This window comes from Molothrus aeneus, chromosome 5 (assembly GCF_037042795.1).
Source record: "Molothrus aeneus isolate 106 chromosome 5, BPBGC_Maene_1.0, whole genome shotgun sequence".
NCBI classification, from domain to species: domain Eukaryota; kingdom Metazoa; phylum Chordata; class Aves; order Passeriformes; family Icteridae; genus Molothrus; species Molothrus aeneus.
Window position 1 is genome coordinate 67,708,068 of NC_089650.1, and position 20,740 is coordinate 67,728,807.

Consider the following 20,740-nt stretch of genomic DNA (forward strand, 5'->3'; position numbering starts at 1 on the left):
CACAGCACAGACAGAGCCTTCAGCAGTGCCTGAGATCTGTGTCTCTACCAGGACCCAGCCCAGACAGGGGTCCCCTGGGCACAGCAGAGTCTGGTTGGGCACAGAACCCCTGTGCTGAGCTCAGCTCATGCCCACTGGTGCTCCCAAAATGCTTCTTCCATCTCAAATCCATTGATGGGCAGCAGAAAGCCCTTAGGTACAGGCATGGCAATGTCCAAAATTTTTTTATATATTTTTCATATGTTTGTAGCTGTGTAGATTGCTATTCCATAGTTACCTATCTCCTAGGATTTTTCCTGCCCTTCCTCTTAGATTTTAAAATAATAAGCTGAGCTTCTAGCACATTCCTGAAATACTGTTTAGTCTTATTTTCAAGGAGAGGACCTACAAGAAGAACATTTTGTTTTCTGGTCAGAATCTGAGAAGACACAACAAGAAATGGGGCAAAGAAGCCCTGGATCAACTCCAATGGAGCAGAATCCAGGGGGAAAACTGCCTGAATTCTGAATCCAGGGGAAAAATTGTCTGACCAACTGCTCTTCCAATTGGCAAATGTTTGTTTGATATGATAATTTGTTAAACTTATAAAACTTGTAGAAAGGCAACACTGGGTGTACTCATGACCACTGAGACCCCTGGAAGCTTCCAGATAAAGGTCTGCTTTTTATTTTAGTATTTTAACTCCATTGCAAGAGTTTTTCTCTTTTGATATTAGGCAACAATAGCAGGGGCACAACTGGGGGGAAAAGCCAGGGACAGATCCAACTTCTGCTCCATGGAGGATGTAAATTTTACAAGTCTTCAGCACCTGCTTGTGGGCAGGAGGGCTCTTGCTGCTGCCACTTCTGCAGCCTCTGCCCTGGAATGATGAATTCCTGCAGCACTGGAGCAGCCCCTCACTTCCCAGGGTGCCATTTTTTGCTCAAATCCTGAAGAACACTCCATAAAATGACAGAATCATTAAGGTTAGAAAAGACTTCTGAGATCTTGGAGCCCTGAGGAGGATTGCTACAGCTTTCCTCACAGAGGGCTCATGGAATTGCCTAAAGCAAGGAAAACATGAACATGACCAAAAGGAGAGGAATTCTTCCTGTGCCTTCATCAACCTGGACCATTCTTGGTTGTCACATTTCAGTCACAGTGACCCAACCAAATACAGCTTAGCCAGAGCCACAGCAAAAAGCCCATTCATTTGCAGGAGTTAATTAAAATGAACTCTTGGATATGGAGACTTCACCTGCCACCCTTGTTTGTTTTTCCCAATATAAAAATGCAAGGACCGTTGCGAATTTCTCTTGGTTTCAGCACTTTTCTTATCACATAATTAAAATGCAATGGGAAAGCTGCACTTGCCTTTATTATTCATTGAAATTAGCAGGGAGAGGTCAGCAACTGTGTTTATTGCTGGGTGTTACTTTGGCTGGAGACACTGAGGGTGAGCAAAGGTTGTGTTGGCTGAGAACTGATCCTGAACTGCCCTTCAGCTCCTGCAGCTCCTCACATCCTCACCTGCTGGGGTGGTTTTGCATGGGAGGCATTGATGGAAGGGATGGAGAGCTTCTAGCTACTAGAAAACTGTACACACTCTTGTGAAAAACAAATGTTAAAGGTGAAAGAAGCTCAGGAACGTTAAGGAGGTAGAGATACCACCTACAAGTAAGCACAAGACCAAAGAATAAACCTAACCATAAACAGCGTTTCTCAGATTATCCATAACTGTGAGACTACCATCAAACAAACCAAACAAAGCCATACAGAATAGCAGACAATAGTCCAAATATGAATATAGAAAAGCCTAACAAGTTAACTACATCACACTACCCCAAACACACCAAGGTAAACACTGTGTACTCACAATAACAAAAACCACCACTAAATAATTAGAGACTTACCCTACACTTCGTGCTATGTCCTGTAACACCATCTTAGGTCTTAAAAAACAAGTCCTTTAAAAACATAAAATCCCTAAAAAAATTGAATCAAGCAACAAAACTCACTTCAAAACCAGCCTTATCAGCACCCAAACTAAAGAACATAACATTGAGTGTACCATATCCCATACCATACACCAAATATAAAGTAAAGAAATAGAATAAACTGTTGAAAACCACTGCACCTACATCACCCCTGTGGGGTCTGAGGATGATGCTCTCTGCTCATTTCCACCTGGGCCAGATCTCTGCCATCCAACTGCTCCTAGACACTGCTTAGAAAGCAAAAAATGCTGAAGTTTGGGCTGGGATGGGAAATGGTGCTCTTAGAAAGTGCCCCACTCAAGGCCAAAGCCAATTCTGCTGTCACAGAGTGTTTCTTGTGTGCTTTCCTCATGAGGTCATGAGGACAGTGTCACTTTGTCCTCCTTCCTTCATGGCTCTGCATATTCCTGTTTCTGAATGTTTTCTGCCCTGGCTTACCTTTGGAGAGACACACACTCGTGTTTTGGGAGGGATGCACAGGTTTTTGAGCACAGCTTTCCCTATCCTGGGCTTTATTTGTATCCCAGGGCTGGGCAAGGTGCTCAGAGCATATTTCCCCCTGCTCCAGGGACACCCTGAGATGTTTCCTCAAACCTTTTGTGCAGAGAATCAGGGGATTCCTGAGCCCTTCCTTGGCCTTGCTGCAGAGAAGGGCTGTGTGAGGAAGACTCAGGGCCAGCCTGACTGCACAAAACAAGGAGGAAAACCTCCAGGGCAGGCTTGGAGTCTCCAGTCTCAGTTTTACAGCCTGATTTCCCTGCTCAAACACAAATCACTTCACCTCTGATAGTTCACTGAGCACCTGAGCAATGACAGGGAAAGGATCCCCAGCTGTCCCCAACTCTTCCTGGCCTCACTGCTCCCCTTCTCCACGAGCTCAGGGGGTCTCAAACAGACCTGCAAGGAAATGGGAAGGGAGAAGGTGACCCTGCCATCCATGCTCACAGCATTAAGTGAGCCCTGCCAGCTCTGTCCTGCTGGCAGCACCCTGTCCCCTCTCTGCTGGGATCCAGCACAAAGGACAGACACACTCCAATCCAATTTGTTACACTCCCACCTTCCAGGGAGAGGGAGGAGAGGGGGAGGGAGGTAAAAATCCCATTAACTTTATCAAGCCTTCCAATCAGGAGCAGTGGTAAATGCAAACTCAGGAGACAGCTGCTGTGAAGCCTTTATATTTCATTCAGCAGATAGTGTATCTTTTTATTGCACACAGGAATTACTTCTTTGCTCCTTTTTTTCTCTCTCTTTTTTTTTTTTTTTTAAGGAACAACCTTTCTGTTAAACTTGACTGGGAAAAAGGAAATTCCAGGGCCCCTTTGGCAATGAGGTGAATGCAGCAATGCCTGGCTAGGGGGTGACTCTGTGGGGAGAGGGAAGATGGGGAGATGTCACCCTGCACCTCAAATCCTACAGGAAATGTTACATCTCCCTCTGATCCAGGTCTAGGAAGAGAGGAGAAACTCAGCTCTGTTTCTGGGGTGGAGAAAGGGATGGGAACAAAAGTTTATCTCAGAACATGGAGCTGAAAAATGACAGAGAAATATTTCATCCTGTATGGAGTGAATCATAGAATCACAGATTGGTTGGCTTGGAAGGGACCTTAAAGATCACCCAGTGCCACCCCTGCCATGGGCAGGGACACCTTCCACTGTCCCAGGGTGCTCCAAGCCCTGTCCAGCCTGGCCTTGGACATTCCAGGGATCCAGGGGCAACCACAGCTTCTCTGGGTAATCTGTGCCAGGGCCTCTGCACCCTCAGAGGGAAGAATTTCTGTCTTAAAATCTAATCTAAAACTCCCCTTCTTTTAGTATTAAACCATTTTCCCTTGTCCTGTCACTCCAGGCCCTTGCTCAGAGTCCCTCTCCAGCTCTCTTGAAGCCCCTTTAGGCACTGGAAGTTGCTCTGAAGTCTCTCTGGGGTCTCCTCCAGCTCTCCCAGCCTGTCTTCAGGAGTCATGAATGCAAACTCTCTGTCTTACCCTACACATACTGAAGTTAGACCCAGTCTAAATGCTTCCAGTTTAAATGAACCCACATCCCAGCACTGCAGGGCTGGTGAGGCAGTGAAATCTCACCTGGCATGGTCCACAATGAACCTGGGACAGCATCACTGAGAGCAAGCCAAGCCAACAGCTCCCTCCCTCCCTCCACCTCTGACCTCAGCACCACCTTCCAAAAAGCATCCAGACCCCAGGGAAGAGCAAACACCTCGGCATGAAGCCACATTCCTGTTTTGTGACCCTCACACTTTGCTGCTTTCCCAAAGATGGGGTGTTTCATGTGTGGGAGAGATCTTTTAAAAATGATAATAACAAAAATCATCACCGTGGAAAGAAGTCATTACTCAGAGGGCTCCAATTTGGGGGTTTGGACTAAAACCTAACCTCAGGGTGTCCAAAAATCAAGGCTTTCAGCTGACAACCCCCTCCAGGAGTTGCCTGGGCAACTGCCAAACGTTGTGACATTTGCCACACACACAAGTCCCTCTGCCTGCAGCTACCCCGCATTTAACAGCTCAAAACAACTCATTAGCTTGTTTGCTTTCTGCCATGTGAGCAATCTGGCCTGAGCATGGACAGAAAGCCCAGAAAATGGTGATGGGAGCAGGAAATGATGCTGCTGTCTGAAAGCCACGGGTTCCAAGGCCAGATTGCAGCCATCTGCTCTGCCCTGCTCTGCTCCAGCCCCTCTGCAGCCCTGAGCTCAGTGCAGGCTGATCCTGAGAGCTCTGGGATGGCTCCTGAGGGCCTGCAGGGCTTTCTGCACTCCCCTTGCTGCCTTCAGCATCTCTGAAGGATGCCAGGTGCCAAGGAGCATCATTTCCTTGAGGAAAAGCTGGGATGGAGCTGTGGCTGGGTGTGTGGACCCTCTTGTATTTGTGCTCCCCCCAGATGAAGGAAGGAATGATGAATCTGACTCAATGTTCTTAGAAGGTTATTATATTATATTATATTATATTATATTATATTATATTATATTATATTATATTATATTATATTATATTATATTATATTATATTATATTATATTATATTATATTATATTATGGAATACTATACTAAACTGTACTAAAGAATACAGAAAGGATACTTATAGAAGGCTAAAAAGATAAGAATGAAAACTTGTGACTCCTTCCAGAGCCCCAACACAGCTTGGCCCTGATTGGCCAAAGAGTAAAAACAACTCACAGCAGAATCCAATGGAACAATCACCTGTGGGTAAACAATCTCCAAACACATTCCACATGTGAGCACAACACAGGAGAAGCAAATGAGATAAGAATTGTTTTCCTTTTTCTCTGAGGCTTCTCAGCTTCCCAGGAGAAAAATACTGGGTGGAGGGATTTTTTTAGAGAATGTGAATGCTACACTCTTGTTCCTGTTTCACCCATGCTCCTCCCACCTTGTTATCTGCATTGCTGCTATCTTCTACTGGATAAGGGGTTTTTAGTTTATATTTTAATTGTTTCCCCCCCGAGCTGCCTCATCGAGAGGCATATATAAATTAGTTTATATTTTAACAATTAAAATATAAACTAATTTAATTGTTTCCCAGAGCTGCCCAATAGCCAGTCTGCTGTCACTGTGGGCAAGCCTGTTCTCTGAGGGGGTGCACATGCTCATGCCAACTTTCCGGAACTTTCTGCTCCTCAGAACCACTCAGGATGTGATAAAATCACAGATTGGGCTGGGTGGGAAGGGATCTGAAAGTTCCAACCCCTTTCTGTGGACAGCTTCCACCAGACCAGGTTGCTTCAAGCCCTGTGCAGTCTGGTCTTGAAGAGGTCACTATTTCCTAAACCAGCAGCAATTCTGGATGCAGAATTGTCAGCCTCCAGCTGGAAACCTGCACACACACACACAAACACACACGCTTCTGGTTCCCAGAACTAAAGTGGAATCCAGTTAATCCCTGTACTTACAGTGTGCAGGTAAAATTCCTGCATCTCATTATGGACACATCCTTCACCGTCACAGCAGAACAAACAATCCCCAGCCACACCCAGCCTGAGACCTGCAGGAATTGCTCTCTGTGACCACCAGATGGGCCAGGAGATGCGGCTGTGAACACCATTCCTGTGGTGTGCTGTGCCCTGGCACCCTGCCCTGCCTTCCCCCAGGCTCTCCCCACCTCTCAGCACTCCAGAGCCATCGTGGGTCCTTTTCTGGATGATGTACGTGATCTGCTCTTTACTGCTGCTGGTTTTGGCAGCTTCTTTCGTTATTCTAACTGCCTTTGATGGGCAATTTCTGTCAGGAACTCCTCCCTCCCCTACACATACGCACACTCAGACACTTAACTTCAATCCCTGACCTCTCATTGCTGCCTTCATTATTGCTGTGAATCGTTTCTTGGCCTTGGTCCATTCCTTCTCCTTTTGGTTCCTCTACAGCTCAGCTGGTTTTATAGACTTCATCATTTTACAGCCCAGTCTCTTTCACTGAAGGTCACTGAGAGCAAATTCTGTCAGATTCAGCCACAATGGAGTCCCCAGCTCTCCACCAGACATCTCAGCAATGGCCTGAGCAGATTTTTCTACAATTTTTCATATCCTCCAGATTTTTCTACATTTTTTCCATATTCTCCAGGTGTGGTACAACACCTTCCTGTGGACACCAAATTCAGATTACTCCCAGCATTCTCTCTCCAGGTATCTTTTTTCCAGGGATCTTTGGCAAGAGAACAAGAACAGCCCCACTCATGCTTTTTCCAGACCTTTGCCAAGGATGAATTCTCTGGGCGGAAAAGCATGGTACTGGTCTTTTTAAGGCCAAATATTTCCTAAGCCAGGAGCATAAACATCACCAAAATGTCCCCTCTGCCCTCTCACTGTGATTTCTCTGCCTTGCAGGGGGTGTGGAGAGAGGCACTTGCTGTTCTTTAAAATGATCTGAGCTGCCCTGCCAGGCCAGCAGCTGGGGCAGAAGACCCCAACATCTCCTGCAGGTGCTGAGCAGTGTCCCCACACCAGCACCCAGCTGGAAGGTGACAGTGGGTACTTGATCTGGGTTATCCTGGAATTTCAGAGGGATGCATCAACTTTAGAAGGTGCCAGGAAAACTCTGCCTGAGTGAGCCACACTCAATCCCACCCTGGCTGCAGTAATCCTTGCTTCCCTCTTTTCCAGCTCAGCTGGAAGAAGGAGTAGGGCAGGCAATTCTTCAAAGGGCTGTTCTTGTGTAGGGGGATACAGTATGGGTAAATGGAAGTGGTCTGGAATGTAATCTTATCCCCCAACGAGTTGCAGTTTAACCAAATTAGAAATTAGGAGCAGGCCCGATGCTGAGGCCACACCCATAGCCAATGAGAACAGTATTATAAAAGAGAGGATTGGTGGGATCAGGAGTCAGATGGTTACTGCAAGGACCAGGAAGAGTCAGTGCTTAGAGGAACTGCCTATGAGAAACACTGAGGAGGTGTGAAACTCTGCTGATGTGGAATCCTTGCACTATAATGATAATAGACCTCTTGATATATAAGACAAAATTCTTGTGCTCCAAGCACAGATGGGGCAGTTGGTGACCCTTGAAAACCCCAAAACACCTCTTTGCTCTTTGTCCAGAGCAAAGTCTCTGGATGGAGTTTGTCCATCTCCCAGCTCCCCTGTCCCCCCACCCCGGCCAGCAGCAATCTCCTACCCAGGTCCATGTCAGCAGCTTTGGGTCGGTGGGAGCAGGGCACGTTCTTGAAGATGGCATCCAGGATCTTCTCCTTGACCTGGGTGATGGTGTCGCAGTTGAGGATCTTCACCGGGATCTCGGGGCTGTTCACGTTGTCGGGGTTCACGCAGCTCAGCACCTGAGGGAGAGGCACCACACCTTGCACAGGGCACTGAAACCCTCTGGCTGCCCCCCCTCGTGGTGTCTGCATCCTACAGGAGGGGGTCTAGGGTGCAAAAAACTGTTGTATTTATGGGGTGCCCTGTGGCAGGAAGGAAATTAGGAATCTGACTCCATGTTCTCAGAAGGCTAATTTATTATTTTATGGTACTAGAATATATTAAAGAATACTAAACTATACTAAAGAATACTAAAAGGATACAGATAGAAGGCTAAAAAGATACTAAAGAAAAACCTGTGACTCTTTCCAGAGCCTTGACACAGCTTGACCCTGATTGGTCATTAAGTCAGAACAATTCCCATGAAACCAATGAAACAATCACCTGTTGGATAAACAATCTCCAACCACATTCCAAAGCAGCAAAACACAGGAGAAGCAAATCAGATAATATTGTTTTCCTTTTCTCTGAGGCTTCCCAGAAGAAAATCCTGGGCAAAGGGGTTTTTCCAGAAAATATGACTGCCATAAAAATGGGTACCAAGGGTATTCCCTCCCTCACATAGGCACAGAGGTATGGTTTCACCTCGGAGGGTCTTCATTCTATTTAATCATGGAGTCACAGAAGGGTTTGGGTCCGAAGGGGTCTCAATGATCACCTCATTCCACTCCCTGCATTGGGCAGGGACACCTTCCACTGTTCCAGGCTGCTCCAAGCCCCATCCAGCCTGGCCTTGGGCACTGCCAGGGATCCAGGAGCAGCCACAGCTTCTCTGGGCACCTCTGACCCTAACCCTCACCACCCTCACAGGGAAGAATTTCTTTCTTAACAGCAGGAAATCCATGAACACCAGCTGAGTGCTTTCAGTAAAAAATGTTCATTGAGATGTCAAGGTGACATAATTCAGGAGTGGCCTCCTTGCACTGCCACCTGGTCTTGATAATCCCAGTGAAAAGCTTTATGTTTGTCCATCTGCACAGCCATGGAGCTGAGCAGACTCTCCTCAGAAGAATGTTATTAATCTGAAATGCAGGGCTCCTTAAGAAATGAAACACAAACCAGCATCAGCAACCTTTGCTTTCACATACAGAAGAAGAAAATCAACCCAAGTGGAGAGGCCTCTCTTTTCTCAGAAGGAAAATTTGATTTTCTCCGCTCTGTCCAAGAATAAATGCAAAGCATGTGGTGAGGGGGGATACCTTAAATACAGAGTATTTAACAGCAATCTCCCTGCTAAGCCTTGCCTGTGTCTCTCTTGACCATTCTGCTCATTTCTGGTGGCACAAGTGTGAAGTCTGTGAAGTTTTATAAACTTAGCACACCTTTGCACTTGAAAGGGGTGTTCAGTGATGCTCCAGGCTGTACATGGTCATTAAAATGTTCCTGTGGCACTTTTACAAGCGCAGATATGTTGGTTTTGGTGCCTCAGACAAATTTTACCTTGACTTAAATTCCCTTCTGTAGCATGCAAGAGGTGCTGGACTGTCCATCACTTTCCATCCTCACCTCCAAAAATACAGTGGGAACTCAAAAATGGGGTGAAATCCTATCAGCCTAATTACACACTGCCTCACCAGGCTCCCTTTGGTGATGTTGTGCTCAGCCAAGAGGGACTTGTGAAGATACTGCTTACAAAGAGCTCTGTGATCTTGCTGGATGAAAGGGGAGATGTAAATAGGAGATATTGATTAGATCATAATGCTATTATTTGTATGTTACTTCCAGAAGTATTGAAAAAGAATCATCAATTCAGATCATAATAACAGCAGAGATTTACAGTTCTGGGGCATCTTTCATCTCAAAGGATCACAGAATTGTACACAAAACTGTTGAAATGAATCCAGTGTTGAAGGCCATTAGTTGGTCTGCAGCTCTCCTGGGTTATGCCCATTCCCAGCCCACAGGAACCTCTTCCTCTGCAAACTTCTTGGGTGCATCCAGAAAATCCCAGCTGATTGCTGAGAGCCTGCACTGGTGTTTAGTTTAGGATCTTAATGATCTTAAAGATGTTTTCCAGCTAAAATTATTCTATCACAGGGAAATGGAGCAGTGATGGCAGCCTGGGACAGCTCCTTGGGGTCACACCTGGCTCTGGGGACCAAGTTACTCTCCAGGTTTCTCTCTCAGTGGTCTGAGCTCAGCTGAAATGAGCTGGTGCCAGTAAGGGGAAGCTCTGTGGTGTTATAATCTCTGATAAAAACAGCTGGATTTTGGGTCAGTTCCCCACAGAAGGCACTTGCTGTTCTTTAAAATGATCTGAGCTGCCCTGCCAGGCCAGCAGCTGGGGCAGAAGACCCCAACATCTCCTGCAGGTGCTGAGCAGTGTCCCCACACCAGCACCCAGCTGGAAGGTGACAATGGGTACTTGATCTGGGTTATCCCGGAATTTCACAGGGATGCATCAACTTTAGAAGGTGCCAGGAAAACTCTGCCTGAGTGAGCCACACTCAATCCCACCCTGGCTGCAGTAATTCTTGCTTCCCTCTTTTCCAGTTCAGCTGGAAGAAGGAGCAGGGCAGGCAATTCTTCCAAGGGCTGTTCGTGTGCTCCAAGCACAGATGGGGCAGTTGGTGACCCCTGAAAACCCCAAAACACCTCTGTGTTCCTTACAATGACTGTCAAGGGTGTCCCTCCAACATTTTAGGGAATTCAAACCCCAGTAAAGGAAGCCAACCCCACTCCCAGAGCACAGTGGCTTTGGCACATATTCCCCATCTTTCCAGTGGAGTTTTCCAGCTGTTCTCATGTGGAGCATGAAACCTTTCTCCATACTCAAGCCAAAGCCAAATCCCACTGCTCCAGCAGTGCTGCTCAGAGCCTTCAACACAATCTCTGATGTCAGCTGGTGGGGAAGAGACCCCGTGATGGCTTGTGTTCCTACAGGACTGGTCACTCTGAGGGAGGTTTTGTGATATGGATCTCCCAAATGCAGGGCTGCTGCTGCTCCATCACCCACCAGCTTCATTTGGGCTTCAGGGTCACTCAAGGATGGGACTATTTAGGCACTGAGAGGACACCAGCACTGTTCTGTCACTCTGTGTCCCATCAGGGTGTGGGGTCAGCGTGGATGGGAATGGGAGTGGGAGTACATGGAGAAGTTATCTCCGAGCCCTGCTCTCCTACTGACTCTGTGTGGCCTTGGGACATCTCATTTCTCTGGATTTGTGTTTATTGACCTTTTACTCCATCCTTGGGCATTTTTTTTATCTGCCAGCTCTTCCAGCCATGATCTGTCTCTGAGTGTCTGTATACATGCAAAGCTTGGCTCAGCTAAGCCCTGATTTCCACTACACATTAGTGGCATTTAAATAATAAAGGCACAGCTTGTGATTACTCCCATGGTGACCCTGGTTCTGAGTTTGTGTGTTTTTTCCTGAGACCAGTATATCTCTGCAGTTCCAGTCTCAGGGACAGAAATCCTTCTCTCACCTCTGTATTAGGCTGGAATGTTCCATGGGGTTTTCATACAGTGAGACTTGGTGGAGAAAAAGGAGAAAGACCCCAAAAAAGCCAAGCACAGGAAAGCATTCTGAGAATTATAGAATTGTAGAATGGTTTGGGTTGGAAGGGCCTGAAAGATTATCTAATTCTATACTCCTGCCATGGGCAGGGACAACTTCCACCATCCCAGGCTGCTCCAAGCCCTGTCCAGCCTGGCCTGGGACACTTCCAGGGATCCAGGGGCAGCCACAGCTTCCCTGGGCACCCTGTGCCAGGGCCTCAACACCCTCACAGGGTAGAATTTTTTTTTCCTAATTTCCAATCTAAACCTATTTTCTTTCAGTTTGAAGTCATTCCCTCTTGTCTTGTCACTCCAGGCCTCTGTAAATATTCTCTCTCCATTTTTCTGTTGGAATTCCCATATTGCAACCACTGAATCAGTTCTGGCTTTATTTCATTACTGTATATTTTTAATAAAAGATGTCAGGCAGCTCAAGGAAGGTAGAAGAAGGACAAAATAAAACAGAAATAAAGAGAAACAGAAACGAAGAACAATCCTATTCATATTCTGCTCCTTCCTAATCTCCTTCACCAGAGCTGATCTCTGTAAATCTGCTGAGATTCCTATCGGGGTATATTTGTCTGCTCTTGAGATGTAAGAGGGAGAGCTGATTATCATCAAACAGCACAAAGCCAGCAGAGGAGAGCTTTGTTCAGCCTGATGTATAATTACTACCCTTTGCTGGCTGCTTCAGATCAAGCCTAAAAGGATCGGGGGGATTTCCTTCGGTGAAAGTGATCGTTCTGTGGCTGCATTTTTTTCTCTTTTCTGCTCATTTTCTCCATGTGTGATCAGTCTTCTGAAATTTTAGACAGCTACACATAACAGCAGAGAAGCAGCACTCTTGCCAATTCAGTAAGAAAGTCACGTTTTTAATATGCAGAACACAACTGTGGCCTTATTTAAGAATTAAGTCCACCCCTTCATCAGACTTCGATTCAATCAAAGCTCAGCTCTAGACTGGAGTTGAAGAACATGGAAGGGCATTTCCAGCATCAGCCTGCCTGGGCTAAAGTCTAAGACAGGTCTAAGACAGGTTAAGGTCTAAGACTTGGAACTAAATGATCTTTTAGGGTCCTCTCCCAAACCACCTCATGATTCTGTGATTGGACACAGCCCTCAGAGGTATCTGGAGCTAAGTGAGATGAATTTCCCTCATTTGAAAGCGCAAATAAAATAATCTGATAAGTTTAGAGCATCTTCTGACTGTCCTTAAACTAGGGATTTGCTGAGAATAAAGATGGGAAATAGAAAAATTACAAGGATCATTGAAGGCTTAGAAAGTGTTCTTCATCCAGCAGAGACTTAGAGTGGATTTAATGCATCCAGGGAAGAATGAAGGCCCACAAACACCCTAAGAAGAGATATCTAATGCTCTTTAATTGATGCTCTTTAATCAAGTGGGAAGAGGGTGTAATCTCAGAGCAGAAGCTAAAGCTGCACATATGCAATGTGTATCTTACCCTATGCAGACAATTCCATTTTGGGAGAAATGGCTCAGTGGCAGGGATTGGTTTTCTTTCCCTTGAAATCTTTAAATCAAGTTCCTTTTTCTTTGACTTGAGCTTTCTCAGGAGGGAGGGCTGCACCAGCTCTAGAGCTGACCTGCACCGTGCACCTCTGACTATTCCTTGATGCTGAAATCCTCATCATTTTTAAATTTTCGTGCCCACCCTTAGGCAGAATTACCCTACTAAAACACAAGAATAAATCACCCCAGAGGTTCAACCACTGGTTTCTGCTGTCTAAATGCCCTTTAGGCATTAGAAGGTTGTGGATCAGCCCAGGGGAAGGTGTGCCCAGAGCACTCACCAGGGTCTTGTAGTCGATCTGCTGCCGGATGAGCTTGTCCTCGCTCAGCGAGTACCGCGCCTCCCCCGTGATGGAGTCGATGGGGCCCTTCTCCATCTGCTGCTTGATGGCACAGAAAAGGGAGAAGAGAGGCTCTCCAGCACACTCCTGCAGGGATGAGAGGTAACCACCAGGTGAAACTACAGGCTGGAATTGAGAGTCCAGCCTGGGCATCCCAGTGAGTGCCTCGGTTCGCCAACCCAAATGGCTCATGGTGGATATCAATGGGAACCAGTCCATTCCAACAGCACAGGATCAGAGGTGACCCCCAGCTTCCACAGAGTGCAACCAGCCCTTGGGCACATGGTGGGACCCTTAGGGATGGTCCTGTGTAGCCCCAGGAATTGAACTTGATGGTACAAAGCTCTTGGGCACACGAGGGAAGTTTTGTGATGTGGATTTCCCAAATGCAATGTTGCTGCTCCATCACCCACCAGCTTCATTTGGGCTTCAGGATCACTCAAGGCTGTCACTATTTGGGCACTGAGAGGACACCAGCACTGTTCTGTCATTAAAAAGTCTGTGTCCCGTCAGGATGTGGGGTCAATGTGGATGGGAATGGGAGTGGGAGCACATGGAGAAGTTATCTCCGAGCCTTGGGACCCTTGGGGATGGTCCTGTGTAGCACCAGGAGCTGAACTTGATGGTGCAAAGCTCTTGGGCATATGATGGGACCTTTGGGGATGGTCCTGTGCATCACCAGGAGTTGGACTTGATGATCCCTGTGGGTCCCTTCCAGCTCAGCTTACTCTGTGACTCTTTGAGTGTCATGGTGTCAGTGTTCCCTGGCAATGCTGGGCCTGTTCAGGTGATTGCCACCAGGCCAGGGCTTTGCACTGGTGGAGCAGGTAGTGGGATGGGTCCCAAATGGCCTGGAAGCAGGTTTTAAAGGGAGATGGATGGCTGGTGCCACGTCCTGGGTGTCTGGGCAGAGTCCACAGACTCCCCGAGCACTCTCATGCTGCAGGCAAACAGCAATTTGCAGGCAAACAGCAATTCTCAGGCCCAGATGTGCCTCTGGACCCGTGTGGAGGTGACAGAAGTGTGGGCCCAGCACAGGACAGCAAAAAGCACCCCCAGGCAGGCACAGCCCAGCTCATCTGTCCCTAATTTCTCCTCCTCATCATTTCCACTCACTCTTCCCACACTTTTCCTCCCTTGCTGCACCCCGAGGAGCTTTCTGCTCCTGCCTCCCTTCCCCTTCATCCCTCCCTCCCTCCTGCCCTCCTCGCCCTCTCCTCTCGTGTCCCAGCTCAACCAGCCAGGTCATTTTCCTCTGGTGTAAATCCCAGCGAAAACAAGTTAATAATCGAGGCGAAGTGGCCCCTTTTTCGGTCCCTACACCTGTCTCCCACTTAATTAGCTTATCTGCCAGCAGCATATTGCTTCTGTGTGCCTGTCTCCTGCCCTTATCAGGCCTCTGTTCAGGCTAAGGCAAGAAGACAAGTAGCTGAGTGGGGTGAAAAAAGCCTATTATAAAAGCAGCTCTTTAGAGAGTCACCTCCTTATATCCTTTCCTTTCAGCTGAAAGCAGGGATCTGATACTGGAGTCACTGAAATTACCTTCCAGGGACCTTCAAAACTTTCCCATGTGCTCGTCCTTGAACTGGTTGTGTCTGGGGAAGGCTCAGGGGGGTTGGGGTTTATTTGTACAGCCTCAAATTGCCTGGCAGAGGTGGTTATTCTGTCCAAATGAGGATGTGAGGTGGGAGGATATTTAGCAGCTGCAGTGGGAGTGGGGATAGCAGTGCAGAGCTCAGCTCCTTCCAGAAAGGCTGGCTCTGAGCTTGGCAATTGTGATTCTTGAGGCTCAGTGTGGGTCCTGCAGGGGAAATTGTATCCCCCCCGCAGTCAGAGGCAGGGCTCAAAGACTGAAAGAGTTTTTTCAACCACACAAAGCCCAAGGAGACCTTCCAGGAGGAATGAGAGAGCTCAGGGGGTGCCTCAAATCCTTGCACTCAAGTTCTTTCTCACAGCTTTGCTGATGGGTGCCCCTCCACTCCTTGTGGGGCTGTGTCTCAGTGCTGCCTCTGAGCTGGGGTGGAAGGAGATCTCCATCCCCTGTGCACTGGAAATATGGGTCACCACATGATGGAGACCTCAGTCTGCTGTTAAAAGGACAGCATTTTCCACACAGGTCTCAGGCAGGCTCTGAAATCCTTCCCATTTCCACACTGACCCTTAAATCCCACCTCTGTACAAGGGAGGGACCAACAAGTTGCCTCTCTAACAGTGTGTCCCTCTTTGCTCTCCCTGGGTCAGAAAATAGCCCATCTCCTATTAGGCAGTGACCTCCTTCCAGAGGCAAAATGAAAAAAAAAAAAAGCCTTTAACTTGTTATCTGGGAAGTTTTCACCCCAACTGATCCTCACCAAGAAGAAATGGTTTACAGCAGCTGTTTTTCCAGGCATGCTCCTCCTCTTACCTTGAGGAACTTGTAGAGGAGGAAGGTGAACCAGTTGGTGAGCATTTTCTCAGCCACAGACTCTGTCCTAAAGTGGAGAAAAAAGAGAATTGGGAATGAGTTTGTCACACTGGTCCTATCAAAATATTGCCTTTGTCCATCTTCCTGCCCAGTGGGAAGTCTGGCACGGCACCATCAGGATTTAGCACATCCTAGGATCCCTGTTTTAGTTTTGGATTTAGGAAACCTGCAGGAAAACCCTTGCTGCCCTGTTGATTCTCCTGTGACTACAAGTCCCTGTGTGTGTCTGTTTTCCAGTGTCTCCAACAACGAGGAGGAGTTGATGACATTTGAGGGAATTTTCTCCAAAGAGCTCAGGGCGGATAAATCCATCAAATCTGAGGAGCTCGGAGCGAGGCCATATGTCACGGAGGCTGGATAAATACTCAGGAGAGACAGATCTCAGTCTCTGGGGAGCAGTTATCTGGCACTGCCTATCTCCCTGGCATTTGGGAGTGATTACACTCCTCAATGTGTCACTGTGGCACATACACAGAGCTCATCCTTCTGCCCTTGGGCGCTCTGTCCTCAATCAAACAAAAATCCATCTCCAGGCTTCAGGGTGAGCTTCTCCTGCAGAAACTTGTGCTGGCTTCAGCACATGCATTGGAGAAAAAACAAGAGAAATCTGGGGAAACCAAGAAAAAAAGAAGAGTCCCTGCCTGGAAGAATTAAAGTGGGTCTCACCTAAGCCATGCAGACATTCTTCCTTGTTGCTGCTGCTGCTCACTGCCCAGAAAATCTCTCTGGGGCCATAAATGTCATGCAGGATGAACACTGGAACAGTGTTAATCTCCTTTCTTCTGTCAAACTCCTCCAAAACTTCAAAAGATTCCCTTTCACAGACTCATGGGGGAGGGAAGGGAAGCACCAAGCTGAATCCAGCTTCTCCAAAGAGCTGTCCGAGGGCCTCACACCAACATCTGACCCAAGGCACTGAGCTATTCGCACGTTCTGTTCTGGTGCTGCCCAGTGCAGGACTTCTCTGACTTCTCCTGGTGCTCCCAGGCTTTGGAACACTGGATGTGCCTTCTTTGTTCACTGGCTCTCCTTCCAAAGGCCACAATTAATGTCCAGCAGAGAGGATTAGACTTAGAAAAAGGCTGGAGGAAGGAGGAAGAGGGAAGATGGGATGCTCAGAGTGAGCAAGCAGAGAAGACAAAGAGATGGAGAAAGGGGAAGGAAAAGGAGGAAATGAAGGGGAGAGGCAGTGCCATCCAGCATCAGAGAAGAAGCACAGGCAGGAAGCCTGGGGACAGCTGGAGGGTGTCACCAGCCAGGCTGTAGGGCTCGATCACATCAGGGAGTCAACTGACACCAAAGCAAAGCCTCTGCCCCTGGCATTGCTGCCGTGAATGCCAGGAAGTGCCTTCTGCTCCTTTTCTGCTGGTTCTGCACAGTGGGCTATGTGCCAGATGAAAAATCCCCCCAGCCCAGCAGGCCCCAGAGATCTCCTCTGTGTCCAAGCTGTCCATTGTAATCATCTGGGGGCTCCTCAGAGTCAGCTCTGAGCTGTGGCAAAGGCCACTCATCTCCAGAAACCCTCCCTGATTTTAGGTAGGCTCCTTGAACCAGGAGGGTTGATCCAGTCTGTGAAAGGGAGAGGAATCTGATCCTAAAGGCAGAAGAGGGTGCACTTCCCTAGGCAAGGAAAGGACATTAATTACACAGCAGGAGATTCCAAACTTGAGGTTTCCCACAGAACTGTGGAGTCTAGACCTTAGGCCAGGCCAAGAAGCATCAATTCAAACTTGTTCCCTGGATGAAACCAGTTCTGTTGCCTCTCTCTGCTGCTGATTTCCACGAACTCCCAGCTCTGGGAGAGAAATGAGATCCCAAAATGCAGCTGAAGACTCTCCAGGTGTCTGTAGTTAACTCAGGAACAAGAAGCAAAGCCGGGAAATCCATATCCCAGGCAGGAGCTGGAAGCTGACATCCTCTCATATATCACATATATAGACCATATATGTGATATTCCTATAGCTCCTACACAACATGATTGGAGCTTTCAGATTTAAAGGAAATGTAAGCATAAATTAAAATTGTAAGCATGCAAAGAGCCCAAAATAAGGATTGAGCTCTTTCTCTCCTTGTGAAACTTTCTGTAGTATCCACATGAAAATCCAGAGGTGGATTCATTCTGTAACTTTTGATCATTGACTACCTTTTGGTTAGGGAGGAGACAGAGCAAGATCTACATCTCCAAAGATGATTATGATGTTTATGTGGGCACTGTGGGAAATAGTCAAGGTAAGAAGACTTCCAGAAAGCTGTAAAAGGAGGCCTTAGGAATAGAAAGAACAGAAAACTTAGAACTAGGTGCAGCTGCAAAGTCTGAAATAAGAAAAAGTTACAATAGTACAAGCAAGCAAGGACATGAAAAAATAGCTTGAGTTTTAGGCTTGGCTAAGAAAGACCTTAAGACTGCAGAAAAATATGCTTAGCAAGATAATAGAAGCTTTTAAGCTTAATAATGGTTTAGGTAGAAGGTTTTAAGCTTAAGTGTGTATTGCTAATAGAAAGCATACCAGCAAGCATTGTGTGAAGCAGGTGTACATGTGCTTTTAGTAATTGGCTAGAAAAATTGTCTGTAAGCTTTAGCAATATGCTATTGACTAGAAAGTTTTTTAAATGCTCTGTAACAAAATGTCTTAGGTTGGAAATGAGATATTCTATCCCCATCTGTCAGAGCTGGGGCAGTTCTCTCTGTTCATGGGGCAGTTTTCTTTCTCTCTCCCACAGCCAATCCTCCCTGCAGGAGATCTCTGCTGTCCATGGCCACTGAGTGTCCCTGCAGGGCTGATCCAATCCCATCATCCCATGGGGAGATGCTGCGCCCAGGGCAGGAGCCAAGCATTCCTACCTGGATCCAATCTGAGGTGCTGGGACAGCCCAGCAGTCTTTGCCCAGTGCATTGCCAGAGGAGCAGCTTTCTGCTGCCCTGCATTGCCAGAGGGAGCCCAGGCCCATCTCCAGCAGCCCTGGAGCTGCAGAGGAAAACTCCCCCCTTGTGCAGGATCCCTGCTCCAGCAGAGCCACAGCTGGCACTGCAGGAGGGCTGAGTCCCCATGGGATGGGGCTGTGCCACCACCCTGACACACAGGGGGTCAGGCATGTTCTGATTCTGGCAGTGTTTCTTTTTGTTGTTTGTACTATTGCATTTGTATTTTTAATTTTCCCTAGTAAAGAACTGTTATTCCTGTTCCCATATCTTTGCCTGAGAGCCTTTTAACTTCAAAATTACAATAATTTGGAGGGAGGGGGTTTGCATTTTCCATTTCAGGGGAGGCTCCTGCCTTCCTTAGCAGACAGTCTTTTCAAACTAAGACACAAAGCAATCTTAGGCCCCTGCTGGTTGTACATCAGCTATTGCCATCTTCCAATTGTCTCAAAAATGTAATGAGGCTACAATAAACCTCAAGGAACATCTCCCAGCACTCCCATCCTGCTCATGAAAAACCTCAACACAGGCACAGCCCTCCCAGCCCGGCTCCCTCCATGCCCAGCCATCCTTACCTCCGTAGCAGCAGCTTGGGGTGGTTCTTGCTCTCCAGGTTCTTGTCGATGAGGTCGGCCAGGAGCTGTTTGAGGACGTCGGTGGCGTACTCCAGCTTGCTCTGCAGCACCGTCATGATCAGCGAGGCCACGTTGCCGCGGTCGCGCATGGAGAAGCTGCGCTGCGACTCCAGCGTGCGGATGAAGGACAGCAGGAACACCTTGTTGTTGATGAGCTGGGCAAAGAGCTTCAGGCCCTTCTCCACCCGTTCCTGACGGTAGCCAGGGACCTGTGCAAGAAGAAAGGGAGTTTCTCAGGTTTTGTGTTGCTGGAATGGCTCCCGAGGTATTAAAAGTCTTTTTTGCCAGCCCCGCGACCGAAGAAGAAGTCGAGATTCCTCAGCTCTGGTTTTCAAGTTTGTTTATTTTTTCTTTTCTTCTTTATTTTTCTTTTCTATGACATTCTTTCTCTGACCTGCTGAGATCTGTCCAGCAGGTTGGGTTGTGGCACAGTCCCTGCCCTTGGGGTGGTGTTGGCTTTTTATACCAAGAACTACCTGTACTTTATTTACAATAATTTTCCAATACCTATCACCTGTGTTAGACAGTCTGGCTCTACTCTAAACCAATCCAGAAGTGCCAACGTCACAGCAGAAGATGGAGGACAAGAAGAAGAAGAAGGACAGGACATGCCCAGATTCCTCCATCTTGCCTCTTGAACCCCCATTCTAAATCCCCAAAATTCTACATTTTCACCCTGTGACAAATTCACTATCATTCTACTCAAACTCTTGTGGCTTGTAACTCCTCACACAAAGTTGGTAATTGTTTCATGGGCTAAAATCAAAGGCACAGGTGTTTGTGACTCCGTGCCAAAGTCTCTGAGCCCCCTGCCAGGGTCTGGAATCACCCAGGGCAGCCAGAAGAATGTCCTGGGTTCTCACAGGAGTTTTTCCCTTTCCCTCATTTTCCCACTGTCAAATGTCCTGTTGTTACTCTCTCTCTGCTCTCATTCCTCTAGCTCCACAGCTAAGGAAAGATAAGATAGGAATCCATACATCATTAAAGATTAGGAAGTCTGAGAAGACTCCCAGCCACATCCAGATGATTTTTCCAGTCCTGTGTTCCCCTCTCTGATCAGTACATCTGAGGCAGCAGCTCTCTGGCCACAGAGAGAAACACAACTTTCCCAGGCATTGTTGTGGGAAAGGCTGTGAGAGGAGCAGAGAAAAGAATGAGAAACAATTCTTATCTTCACTTGCTGCAACCTGGTATTGTGAACGTGTGGAATGTGTTATGGAGATTTGTTTACCAAAGGGGGGTTTCTTAATTAGCCAATGGTGATGGTGTTTTAATTAGAGGACAAATTAGGTCTACCTGTAGTGAACTAGGGTATAAAAGTATGGGTTTCTTAATAAAGATTATTATGGTCAGCCTTCTGAAATGCATGGGGTCTATGCTGATTATTACCCAGCCAGGGGCCTGCTTGTGTTAAAATGCCAAATTTGGGTGATTATTAATTCATATATGCCTTGGTGACATATGTTGCTCTGTGGTGAGACCCTCCAGCTTCCAAGAAAGGTTTTCAAGGGCTATCAATACATCTAAAAGGGATTTCTGGTGCCTAAATGTGTCACCATGCCACGTTATATTTTTATTTAAGTCAGACTGA

The 20,740-nt window shown here is 47.2% G+C and overlaps 1 protein-coding gene across 1 annotated transcript in view; it reads right to left on the reverse strand.

Moving 5' to 3' along the window:
* PLXNA4 (plexin A4) overlaps window positions 1-20,740 on the reverse strand; it is a 508,367-nt gene that overhangs the window by 33,521 nt on the left and 454,106 nt on the right. Inside the window, exons 22-25 of the mRNA XM_066551057.1 lie at window positions 19,090-19,358; window positions 15,535-15,601; window positions 13,071-13,217; window positions 7,617-7,776 (exon numbers count right to left, since the gene is read on the reverse strand). Of these exons, the coding sequence (XP_066407154.1) occupies window positions 7,617-7,776; window positions 13,071-13,217; window positions 15,535-15,601; window positions 19,090-19,358 (643 nt within the window). The remainder of the gene's footprint in view (window positions 1-7,616; window positions 7,777-13,070; window positions 13,218-15,534; window positions 15,602-19,089; window positions 19,359-20,740) is intronic.